The sequence below is a fragment of the Trichosurus vulpecula genome, chromosome 6 (genome assembly GCF_011100635.1).
Source record: "Trichosurus vulpecula isolate mTriVul1 chromosome 6, mTriVul1.pri, whole genome shotgun sequence".
NCBI classification, from domain to species: Eukaryota; Metazoa; Chordata; class Mammalia; order Diprotodontia; family Phalangeridae; genus Trichosurus; species Trichosurus vulpecula.
In genome coordinates this window covers 279216205-279228581 of record NC_050578.1, presented here as the reverse complement: position 1 = coordinate 279228581, position 12377 = coordinate 279216205, and the positions used below count along the sequence as shown (strand labels likewise).

Below are 12377 nucleotides of genomic sequence, written 5' to 3'. Positions count from 1 at the left end.
GAAACGAAAAAAATGAAAATAACGCCCATAAGATCCCTCCATCTCTACAGTTCCATGTTCTTGGTTCTAAGGCATCTCCCAGCTCTGACTTTCTGTGTTCTATGCTTTGAATTCCTTCCCACTTCTAAGACCCTTCCTAGCTTTGACTTTCTGTGTTTTAATCCGACATTCTAGGTGCTAAAGTTCTATCAAGTATGGACAGTTTCCATGTTAAGTTCCCTCCCAACAGTCTATGTTCTACATCAGGGCTGCCCAACCTTAGCTTTTTATTGAAACAATAGACAGTATATTTTGATTTGCTATTTTAGGGAGAGCTCTGCGGTAGCTCGGCTTCATTTACTAAAGTGTTTGTATGAATTTCTATGCTTGTGGGCGGCTGCACAAATTGCACTGGAGCAGCCTGCGCCCTGAAGGCTGCATTTGGACAGCCCTGTTCTACATCCTAAGGACCTTGCCTCCAAAATTCCATGTTCTGAGCTCACTTCCTGACACTCTGTTTTCTTATCTTTTGAATGCTTCAAAAGACATTTAAGGTCTCTAGGATAAAAACCACACACTGAAGGCAGTGATTAAATTGGTCAGGATTTGATTAACCTGGTCCCCTCCCTGAGCCTGCTGCTGTCCTGGAGAAAGGGGCCCTGTAGGGTCAGGGGTCAGGACAAGATAGGCTGAGGGCTAGCCTTAGTGTTGGCTGACATCTCTGAGTCATGACCCCACTAGACAAAAGGGTATCCCTCCATAAAATGGGGAGATGGACGCTGGTGTTTCCTTGCTCTCAGTCTTGCCCTCCATTTCACTCTCTGCCAGAGCAGTCATGATATCTCCCGCTGATGGGGCCATTGATCTAGAGGACTTTTGCTCCTCAGAGCAGCGCGGAGGAACCCACACTCAGGCCCTGGAAAGGAAGGTGGTAGGAAGGGATGTAGGATGAGGGGAATGCCAGTTCTTTCATCGAGCCCTGATGCCTCCCTGTGGCTGTGGGGAAGGCATAAGCGCGCATTTGAAAAAGCCAAGCGGGCCAAGCAGGACAAACATTTCTGTGTTCCGGGTTCCATCTAGTGGTAAGAGCACTTTTCAGTAATCCTTAGCTTTGAGAGGATTTGATGCTTAAAGTTTGGGACCGGCATCCAACAGCCCAAGCACCAAACACAGTCAGCTTTTAATCTCTTCCTTGGTCCCTGTCTCTCTTGAAGAGGTGACCTTCTTCCCAGCAAGGTGAACCCCTCAAAACTCCATCTGTCACCCCCACGGTCACTCATCTTCTCTCTCCCCTTGTCTACTGTCTGCTTCCTCCCTTACTGCCTATGAACATGCTCATGTCTCCCCCATCCTCAAAGATGAAACAAACCCTCACCTGAGCCACCCATCCCACCTAGCTCTAGCCCCAGGCCTCCTTCCTATTCCCAGGGGCAGCAGCCTGATTGGGCACCTCTTCCATTCGAAGGAAACATCACTGGAAAATCTCCTTATGTGGCCAGGTGGAATCTGCCCAGTGCTGCCCCTGACTGGACCCTCAGACTGAAGGGCAGGGCCATGGGCTCCAGGGCCTCTATTTAAAGAAGGGAGTGCAGGACTGGTTTTTCTCCCCAAGTCCCACAATTATGCTGTTGGAGACTTCTTTGAGACACTCCATCAAGTTCCCACACTCAATACCTTCTCTACCCCCATCCCTGTTGTTCCCTTTCTCAACTTCTTTTTGAATGTTGACTTCCTCCATTAGATTGTATGCTCCCTGAGGACAAGGACTGGCTTTATTTGTATCCCAGTGTCTGTACACAGAAGGTACTTAATAAATGTTTGTTGACAGAGAAGTGAGCAGAAGCCTCCCCCCGCCCCATCTAGACAATTCCGAAGGGTTTGTGATGAGCAATGCTATCTTCCTCCAGAGAGAGAGCTGATGGAATCTGAATGCAGAGGGAAGTATAATTTTCTTTATTTTTCTTGGTTTTTTGGTGATCCATTAATATGGAAATCAGTTTTGCGTGATTTCATATGTTTAAGTGATATCCTATTGCTAGCCTTCTCAGTGGGTGGAGGAAGGGTTAGAGGGAAGAAGAGAATTTGGAGATCAAAAAAAAGAATATTAAAAATAAATAAGTAATAAATTAGGGGAAATGTTTATTGACTCCCCTTTGTGGCAAAACTCCTCAGGACGGTCATCTGCAGGGGATGCCTCCACTTGCTTTCCCCTCACTCTTCTTAATTTTCACCATTTTGGCTTCTGACCTCATCATCCCACTGAAACCACCCTCTTCAGCTTTACCAAGGTTCTCTTGGTGGCCAAATCCACAGACCGTTCCTCCTCATTCTCCTCTGCAGACCTCCCCTCGGCCTGTGGCACTGGTGACTGCTCTCTCCTCCCCTCCCGAAACTCTCTTCTCACTAGGTTTTTGCTCCCCACCCCCACCGCCACCGCCCTTCTCTTCCTACCTGTCCTGGCGCTGCCCTCTCTAATCTTGCCTCTCACAACTGCTCCCACGGGTGGCCCACAGAGCCTCTCTTCTCTTCCCCTTGATTTGGACTGTGACGCTTGGTGATCTCATCAGTTCCCGGGGATTCAACTATCTTCTTTATGACGATTCTCAAATCTCCTTATTCACAGTCCTCACCACTGTTGACCCCCAGGCTCCCATTTCCAACTGCCTACTGGGTAGGCATCTGAAAATGGGTGACCAGCAGACTTCTAAACTGAACTTATTACTTCTCAAACTCTCCTTTTCCAAACCATTCTTGTAGTCTATGGGTTAGTATCCCCAGTGGGGACAACAATGAAGAGCAAAAAGCCCCTTGGAGGAACTCACAGTCAAATGGGGAGATGTGTAAACCACCAGGTAAAAACAAAATACGTACAGGATGAATTGGAGCTGCTCCGCAGAGGGAAGACGTTGGCATTGAGGTGGACCCAGGAGGTGGGACTTCAGCTCGTAGGTGAAAGGGAAAGGCCCGGATTCAGGAGATGGAGAGTGTGAGGAACAGTGAGCCCCTGAACTCAGTTTCCTTGCCTGTAAAATCAGGGAGTTGAACCCTATGGCCTCCAGTGATCAGGGATTCCCTCAAGCTCTGTACTTATGATGTCATGACCCTATCCTTGGGATAGGGAGGAATATAGGCACTAAATGCCCAGGAAACAATTGTGTGGGCAGTAAATAATTGCTTGCCTTTGCCAGGACCACTGCAAGCAAGAGGAGAACAATGGAAGACAAGTCTGGAAAGGAGGACTAGTAGAATCTCTGAGCTGGGAAGGAGTGTGAGTTCTCCAGGCCGTGCAACTCCATGCATGAATCACTAGGATTTCCCCGTGGGTTGAGCCGCGAGTCCGATGATGGAGAGCTCAAGGCCTCTCTGTCTAGATGAAACAATGTGCTTTGTCCTGAGGAAGGGTCAGGAGACTTTGGGTTCTAGGTTGGATCCTGACCTGGGCAAGTCCCTCCTGTCTGGGCCTCATCTTCCTCATCTCTAAAAAACCCAAACTGGAAACAAAACAGCCCAATGGGACTGGGCTCTTCCTGGGGGGGAACCCTTGTTTTTAAAATAAATTGTATCACTGAGTTTCTCTTGGACTCCTATCTATTTTATACATTTAAAGACATTCTGCTGAGCAGGCGTCCGCGGGCTTCGCCAGATCGACTGCCCAAGGGGTGGGTCTTGGTCCGCCAAAAGCTAACAGCCCCTAGCTTAAAGCCCAAGGCCTTGTCTGCTCCGAGTTTAATTAATTGGGTTATAAAATCTCCACCAGGCCTGGAGTTCCCTCCAGTGGCCGCTGTGTGAAATGACAAGCGGGTCAAGTCCCCGGAATCCGGCCAAGCTTGACAGTCCGAAAGACCCGGAGGTCTGGGCCGATTGCCTCGTTTACAGCCGGGAAAAGAGGAGATTGGGCCGGAATCGAGGGGCGGGGGTCTGGACTCAGAGACCCTGACTCCGAAGCCAGCCGTGCCAGTGACACTCAGCGGGCAGGGCGACCTCGGACATGTCCCTGGACCTCGGTTTTCTCACCTGTGAAATCGGGCTGGGGTGGGGGGTAGGGCTGGATGACATCCAGGGCTCCACCAGATCCTAGGACTCTAGGGGCTCTCCGCCTTAGCGGGGGTGGTGTCTGTGGACCGGAAGGCTTTGAAGGGCATGAAACCAGACCCTGGGGCTGTGAGGAAGCCGAGGATGGGGACGGACTGTGTGCCGCGCACTGAGCTGAGCGCCGGAGGACCCCAGGGGGAGGAGTCCTGGATCTAGTCCATCCTCTCATTTTGCAGGAGGGTAAACCGAAGCAGAGGACGGGCGCCTGGGTCCCCAAACTTGGGAGGCGCAGCCCGGGTTTGCTGCGGATTTGGGGTGTGTGTGCGTGCAAATGTGTTTTGCCCTTCCATCCACAAGCACAGATTAAGCGCCGCGTATTTGCGCAGCGGCATGCCTGGGGAGGCTGGGGACTGGGATCGGAGGAGGCGGACCCCGGCTTCTCCTCTGGCCCCGCCCCCTCTCAATGTCCGCCCCCCTCTCTCCAGGTTCAGTGGTTGCGGCCAGTCAGGACTCGCTCCAAGGGCCTGGAATGTTCCATTGAAGAAAAAGGGGGAGAAAAACCCCGCGGCTATTGAGCATGCGCCACGGCCTCCGCCTCCAGGGCCCTCCGGCTCGCCGTAGTCTCTGTTCCGGCGGCCTTTGCGCGGCCGGCCAGGCTTGAGAGGGGAGGAGGCGACCGCGGGCCGACTGGAACCGAACCGGGCCATGGACCGGCCCCCGGATCTCTTCGACGCCATCGTGATGGCGGAGGAGAGGTGGGTGCACGCCTGAGCCCTGCCTCAGTTTCCCCGGCTCCGCCCCCTTTCACCCCTCCTGGGGGGGAGGTCCCCCAGACCCACGTCCTGGAGCTGGACGGTCCCCAGAGAGCCCCCGGCCCAATTTATAGCCTGAGAGAAGAGGAACCTGGGGGGCAGACCCCCCAGCCCGCCCCTCTCTCCATCAGTCCGGAGGCTCGGCCGGGGTCTGCCCGAGGGGAGGCGGAGAAGAGGAAGTGACGTCTACACTGTCAGTGCGGAAATAGTTTGGGCTTCACAGCCCCCCCCCCCCAAAAAAAAAAGGGTCTGGGGGCCAGGCTCAGCGGCGCCTGCTTCGAGACCTCTGCCTGCCTGTGAGGTGGGGCGGGCTGCGCACACAGTAGGGCCTCAGCCTCCCCTGCTTGGGTAATGGGTGTGTCCCCCTGCCCCGCCCCGCCCCTTGGATGGGAAGCTGGAATTAAATTAATGTTATAGGCAGGTGAGAGCTGCTCAGTCACCTGGTCCTTGTCTGTTTCCAGGGCCCTGCCCACGTGGGCGGGGCCGGCGTCCTCGAGGGGGCAGGCTCTCGGATCCCCAGACCCCCACCGTACCCGTAACTATTCCCCTTTTTTCAAGCCCCAGCGAGAGGGGCGAGGCGTTTGTCCACTCGGACAAGGTTTGAGGGTCGCGGCCCCTCCCCTCCCTGGCTGACCGCCGGCCACACCGGCCGCACTCGTCAGTGAGAAGACAAGATGCGGGCAGGCTCGGGTGGAGAGCTGCATCGGAGAAGGCACCGGCAGTCAGAGGACCTGGAGGGGCCTCTTGTAGAAGGCGGGATTTGGGCAGAGACCCTCCAGGAGGGCGCTCCAGGACCCAGGGGGCAGGGCAGCCGGAGAAGGTGCTCACAGGCGAGAGCTGGAGGCCGGTGTCCCTGGGTCCGGGAGTACTTGGGATTTTATACTTGACCCCAGAGGGGACGGAGCCTTTCCGGGGTGCTTGCTAAATCTCTGCAGTGGCCCCTTGCCCCGAGCTGGGTGTCAAGGGCCTCCGGGGGCCCCCCACCTCCAGAGGTGCTGTAGCCAGGATTCAGTGAGGACCCCCATTGGAAAGGTGGGGTGGGCCACCGTGCCCTCCTGTGGGCAGTCTCCCCCTGACACTCCCCCTGGGCATGAGCTCAGTGCCAGCCAAGTGTGAACATATAACCCATGCATTTCACCCACCCCCAACCACAGCCATGCTCTGAGTCCCATGGCATCATTCTTACTGACCCCATTTTACAGATGTCACCACCGAGGGCTGAAGAGGTGAGGGTGCATCCCAGTGAACGGTGGCTCAGCTAGAACCGGGGCCTTCTTCCCAGGTTTGCCCTCTCTCTGCTGTGGCCGTGGAGGTTTCCGCCTCCTGAATGCTGCCCCGAGGAGCTCAGACCCCACTCTCCTTCTCACTGACCTCCTTCGGTTGTCTGGAGGGGGTGTCTCTGAGGCTCCTTCGGTCACAGTGTGGCCAACATGGCGCATGCCCTGCCATCATTGCCAGACCTGGGCAGGGGTCACTGTGTGTTCTGGAACGTCTTCCTTCGTCATCCCTCATCGTCATGACCTTTGTCTTTCCTGTCCCACCACCACGGTGCCCACATGTCCTTGTCCTGTGACTAGCCCCTCCTCAAGTTTATTTTGTGGTGTGTTTTTCCTGTCCCAGATATCATGGCGAAGGCTATCAGGAAGGTTACGCCGAAGGCAGCTGTCTGGGTCTGACCGAGGGGAGACGATATGGAGTGTCCCATGGCGCGAACATTGGCTCTGAGGTAAAAGAAACCCATCCTGAGCCCCCTCAGGAGAAGGGAGGAGCCTCCTGCTGACTTGGCCACCCAGGGGCATCTTGGCCTGCAAGGCCAGGGGGCGAGGGTCTGATCTGGAGGCAGCATTTCTCTGGGAAAACGTTACTGGCTTAGAGCAGCCAGAGAAGCAGGGCCGGGGGCTAAGTATGGCATCTCAGGTCGTGTGGGTGACCGAGGGTCTCATGTGGCTGCATCACATGGGCTGGACGCTGAGCACCACTCCAGGGGCTTATGCTGCCTCTGCCCTTTTACGTAGAAAAGGTGGAGATGTGGGCAAAATCTAGCATTTTTCTTCCATTTTCTCTTTCCTGATTGAATCCCCAAATAGCATAGCCCAAGGCGTCAGCAGCCAAAGGCTCTCGCTGCCCTGAGGTCACATCGAGCTCTCATCCCCTAGTTGGAGGCTTCAGAAGGGGAACTGAAGGAAGACGCTCACTAATGCTTTAAGTTGAGCACCTTCCTAATTTTTCTTCTCAACTTTGTCTTAAATTTACAGATTGGGTGTTACCAAGGTTTTGCATTTACATGGAAATGTCTGCTTTCTGAGTGCTCGACGGAGAAAGACAGGTAGGTGCAAAGTAGCCCCTTGGGCTGGCTTCTGTGGAGTTGACAGGAGGGAGCTGGCATTCTTGGCTAAACTGGGCATCTTCACTATCACCCCCAGAAGACACTAGTGCACTAAGGGAGGGGAGGAGGGAAGAAGGAAGGAAAGAAAGAAAGAAAAGGAGGGGAAAGGAGGAGGGAGTTGGGTTTTAGTTCCCCTTCTTGGTCATTGCCACCCAAGTTCTGGATAATTGGGCTGATTTCTGCGTTCACCTCTGGCTTCTCCCCATGCCCAACCTTCTGCATTTTGACTTTTGAGGGGCTTTCCTGATTTCTGTTCTTGCCTCTTGTATTCTACAAGGTCCTCGAGGCCAAAATACTCGTTCTATAATTTAGAAAATATTGAAGTAGAAGAGCCATGTGTTGAGCCAAAACAGAGTTGTGCTCAGGGCGGCACTTTGGGGTGGGGGCAGCCCTGGCAGGGTGAGCAGGCAGGTGCGTGGGCAGGTGAGCAGGGGATTTTCTTCCCCTTTTGTCAGTGTGGTGGTCACTGTGTTGTGCACAGGATGAGAGTGTCTGGATCCCTTGCCAGCCCAGAGATGCTGTTGAGGGTGGGGAAGTGGGGCTGGTCAGAGTCTGCGGCCTGGCTCCATGGTCTTGGACACTCTCCACTGCTCTTGGGTGGATATTCCAGAGGCTGCTGGCTGATAGTTACTACACATGCTTTGAGTCGATTCTCCTTTTCCCTGGAGCAGGGTTCGTGTTCTGTGGGCATATGCAGACCCTGTCATCCAGGCACCTCCATCCCTGCCACATCGCTGTGGGGGAGGGGGCAGAGGAGTGGGAGTAGGGTCCTGTGGTGCTCTCCATGGCCATCTTCTCTGTCCCCCAAGAAGAGAGAGCCAGAGGAGCATGGCCACAATCCTTTCTTGTAGCTTGTGTCAGGTCTGAGGAGACTGCCTCCCCCTGGGTGGGCTGTGGCCCCATTGAGGCAGCTTGGCTGCTGGGGCCCTCTGTCCTTCTCCTTCCCTGGATCGGCTCTTCCCGGCCTACCAAACTGCAATGATGCAGCCCATCCTCTCTCTAAGAAGAGATACCACTTGAGGGGCCTTGCCCTGTTGTGGGAAGAGCCTGGTCTTGATCTCCTGGGACCAGGGTCAGTTCCCAGGCCCAGCACCTCAAATGGGGCTGAGCATCGGTTTGGTGGAGAGAGGAATAGCCTTGGAGTCGGGATGAGCTCTGGAGCCTTCATCTCCGGGTGCAGGGCAGTGACCGGTCCTCCTCAGGGGAGGGGGCTTCTTACACAGAGAAATCCCAGGGTTGTTGGGGGGAGGATCCTTGTCCAACCTCAGTGGCCCCAGTGGGCCGGGGCACCTCCCCACGGGCCGCCTCTGGGGGCTCCCGCAGCAGCACAGGGCCAGCTGTGTACCCTCACAACGCAGCGGGTCTCCCAGCCTCTCAAGCCTCTGTTTCCTCGTCCATAGCATGGGGAGAGCCCTCGGCATCATTGGCCTTGGGTGTTGGAGGCTCCGACGGGATCTTGCATGGTGAGCCCTCTGCTGAGTGTTAAGGCTGTTCAGGGTTAGTTCTTGTTGGCCTTGGAACATCTGGGTCTTTGGAGAAGTGCTTTTCTCAAATGTCTCCTGTCGGTTTGGCTGTTCCTTCTGCTCCTACAATCGGGTGGTTAGAGAACCCTTGCCCAGCCTGGCGGCGTTTGGTGGGAGCAGATCTCTGGGTCTCCCCCAGAAGGAGGCCAAATCTTGCCAGTTGGGGGAGTTGCCTGTTCTTGGCCCCCAAAGTGCAGCTGCTAAGGGAGCAGGTTCTGAGCCCCGTGCTGCTACATCTTGAGGACTCCAGCATCTTGGGAGCGCTGCCTCCTGCCCAGGCCTGATACAGGGACTGTAGCAATAGTGACTCCTTTCAGGGATCCTTCCACCAGTCAGCTTTGTGGCCACCTGTGCTCACAGACAGGACTGGCTTAGCATCATCTGGGGGGATCAGTCAAAGGAAGGGAGGAGGCTGGCACGTTGGCAACGTGACCATCATGGTGACAAACATGGGGGCCTAGTTACTGCTCTGGGGAGGGTGGGAGGGCGCCAGGAGAACCTTCTAAATAACCGCTGTGGTTGTGACAGACTTGTGGGGAAGGCCCTAACATCCTGTATTCTCCTGCTTTGTAGTAAGAAGAGAAGGATGCTAGACTCTCTCCTAGGGTTGATGCAGAAATTTCCTTATGCCGACGCCACCTATGCCCAACTTCACGAAGATTTGGACAGAATTAGAGGGAAGTTTAAACAGGTTGGTTCTGGGTTTGTTGGACAAGCGGAGAATCCATAGTGTGACTTTGTGATGTGTAGTTGTCTCAGGAGAAGTAAGAAGTTGTAACACAGGGGAGGGGTTGACTTCCAGTCTCCCTGCAGGGGGTCAGAGTGGGCCACTGACCCTGTAGGCCTCCATCGGGGAGAACCATGCCCCGGTTACATCTGGTGCTTCTGCCAAATCAAGTGTGAGAGGTCACTTAACTCTCGGTAATGGGGCAGCCAGGATGTGGCTGCAAGTCAGGGCTAGAAGGAGATGGCACTCTAGGCTGGACTGACGGACAGACAGACAGAGATGCCCACGGCATCTGCAGCCCCTTTGTCTTTGTGTTTTGTGTTCCAGGTTTGCTCTTTGCTAAGCGTCCAACCCAACTTCAGAGTCGGTCCCGCAGGCTCTGCACTTTCATTTTGAGCATGACAGGAAGACAGAGGCAACGTTAAGGAACAGCTATCTGTATAGTGTTTAAAAATGAGATTAAAGTCCAGGCAGTGACCGGGCGTTTGTGTCCCAAAGCGAGGGTCACAGTCTCACCACTAAAAGACTTCCATTGGTGGTTCTTCCTTTGTGTCTTCTCCATACAAGCTCCTTTGAAAAGTCGTGGTCTCTGTAACCCTCTGCGAGGGGAGAGATGGGAGGACCATGCAGATGGGGGGACGGTTGCTCTGGACTTGGCCAGAGAAATGGTCAGAGGATTGAGAACGGAGATGGAAATGAGCAAGTAGAGGCCTCCCATCGCAGCCACAGTGCAAGATCTGGAATTCCAGTCATTTATTCTGAACAGCGCCAAGCACCAATCCTTCTCTCCTTTGGCCAGTGTTGCTTCATTGAACCTGAGCAGGGCTGGCTAATTCTGACCTTGACGGGCGTCCCTGCAGAGAAGACTTGGGAGCGAAACAAGGAAAAAGCATCTGACTTCAAGTCATCCTAGAAAAGACTTCATAAACTATCCTTCGTTTCTCTTAAATTAGCCATTCATTTGAAGATGTCCAGAGATGAGGAAATATATTTAACCAGGATTAAATATTGTGCCAGGAAACGTGTGTGGTTCTCAGGGTCAGCCTGGCAAGGTGGAGAGCAGGCACTTAATGGCTTTCCTGGCAGGTAGCTAGTGACCTTGGACAAATCATGCCCCCTTTCAGGCCTCGGTTTCCTCATCTGTTATCTAGGGAGATGACACCAGATTCTTTCCAAGGTCTCTTTCAGTCCCAGCAGCCTTTGCTTCTCTGATTAGCGGGATGAATGTTTCTTGAGTGATTATGTGGCTTCTCTCGGTCCTGGAAGCCAGGCAGGGAGGGACTGGGTTTGAGGCCCACTTCTGACCCTGGGGCCAGGCACACTGACAGCCAGGTTCCCTAGCACCAGAGAAATCACAGCTCTCAGGCCTTAAAAATTCTTAGACACTGAATATGAAAACATGGCTTTTAGATGAGCTCACGTGGGCAGAGGTAGCCAAGGGACATTTCCTTCTCCACATTTCGCCTAAAGCAGGAGACCTTCCTGACAGATGGTGCCATCAAAAGTGGGCTAGGCCACCCTTGAGAGACCCTGGTGTGTCTATGGAGGGCATGTAGGTGGGGGGTTGGGGCAATCCTGTCCAGGTGTGCCTCTGATGGCTCTTATGTTTTGGGGTCTATGATTTTAAAAACATCTTCCTACCCAGCAGTAAAAAAGACCATGGAAGGCAGAACATTGAAGTCAGGGGCCCTTTGCATAATAGATTTCTTTTGTGCCTCTGTGGCACAGGTGAAGTCAGAATTCAGCCTGACCCCAAGGCTGTTACCCAGATGACCCAGGTTGGCTTTTCCCAGAGAAGGTCGTGCTAAAGCCCCACCTTTCCACCCCCACTTGCTCCCCACCTCATTTCAGGCTCCTCCTCTGATGTCCTGGCACCCCATGTTCCTACAGCCAGACTGGCAGAAAAAAAAAAACCCTTGGGAAGGGAGAGAGTCCCTACAAATAAGACAGGGGCAGGTGAATTTGGAGAGTCTTATGCACAGATGGATTTGTTTATCACCACTTTGATACTCTTCGGGCAGTAACGTTGAATTTTGGTTAAATTCCAATATTTAGAAATGGCAGGAACCCTTCCCTGCCTTGCCTGATATGCCTGAAGGTCTGGATTTAAGTGACATAGCAGTAGGAAGTAGAATTTTGAGACATCAGGCCTGGTGCATTAAAGAGAAAGAGTTGAGAGGACAGAGCACTTAACTGGCCTAGATTCTTGAAGGCCACTCGGAAACATGTTAGGTCAGTATTTAGTTTCAACTTCCAGATGAGGGGCGTTTGCTATTTTCCTTTCCTAGGATAGCTTGGGGTATCAGGGATTCTCCACACCAATGTTAGATTCTAGGAAAGTTTCCTCTGAAAGAAAGTTTTGGTAATTTTGAGACCTGGAAAAAATCACAAGCCACTTCCCCTACATTGAGGTCCCAGGGAAAACCAGCCCCTTGTGGCCTCTGGAGGAAGAACCAGGACATTAGGGAAAGTGTTGGGTGACAGCCATAAGCCATCTTTACAAGCTTGTTCAGCTTGACAGTCTCCTGAAAATAAACGATTTTGTGTTGTCCTGATTGCATGGTGCAAGGTTGGCTCCCACAATTTTTGTCTTTGATTAATGGCCCCAATAAGCTGTTCTTAGTCTGAATTTGAGTGGTATAGTGGGGTCCAACCCCGAAACAGATGACAGCCAGCAGGGACGTACCCATGGCAGACAATGCAGAGAGAGAAGGGAAGGTAGTTTGGGGGTATTGGCCACCAGAGCATCCATGGGCTGGCTTTGGTCTCTGGGGCCTCCTTGGTGGCGGCCTCCTGGAAATAGTAGCCCTGAGGAATGAGAAGCTGGTTCACTCAATGATCATGTCACAAAGACCATGTCTGAAGACTACTCTCTGCCTTCTAGAAAGGTGTTTTTAAAAGTAATTTATGTCATGGAC

General features: G+C 53.4%; 1 protein-coding gene across 1 annotated transcript; it reads left to right on the top strand.

Moving 5' to 3' along the window:
* Positions 1-4634: 4634 nt before the first annotated feature.
* LTO1 (LTO1 maturation factor of ABCE1) lies at positions 4635-12015 on the top strand. The gene is made up of 5 exons (XM_036762702.1): positions 4635-4766; positions 6444-6549; positions 7079-7149; positions 9306-9423; positions 9787-12015. Exons 1-5 carry the CDS (start codon positions 4717-4719, stop codon positions 9853-9855), a joined length of 414 nt encoding a protein of 137 aa, XP_036618597.1. The 5' UTR covers positions 4635-4716; the 3' UTR covers positions 9856-12015.
* Positions 12016-12377: the final 362 nt, after the last annotated feature.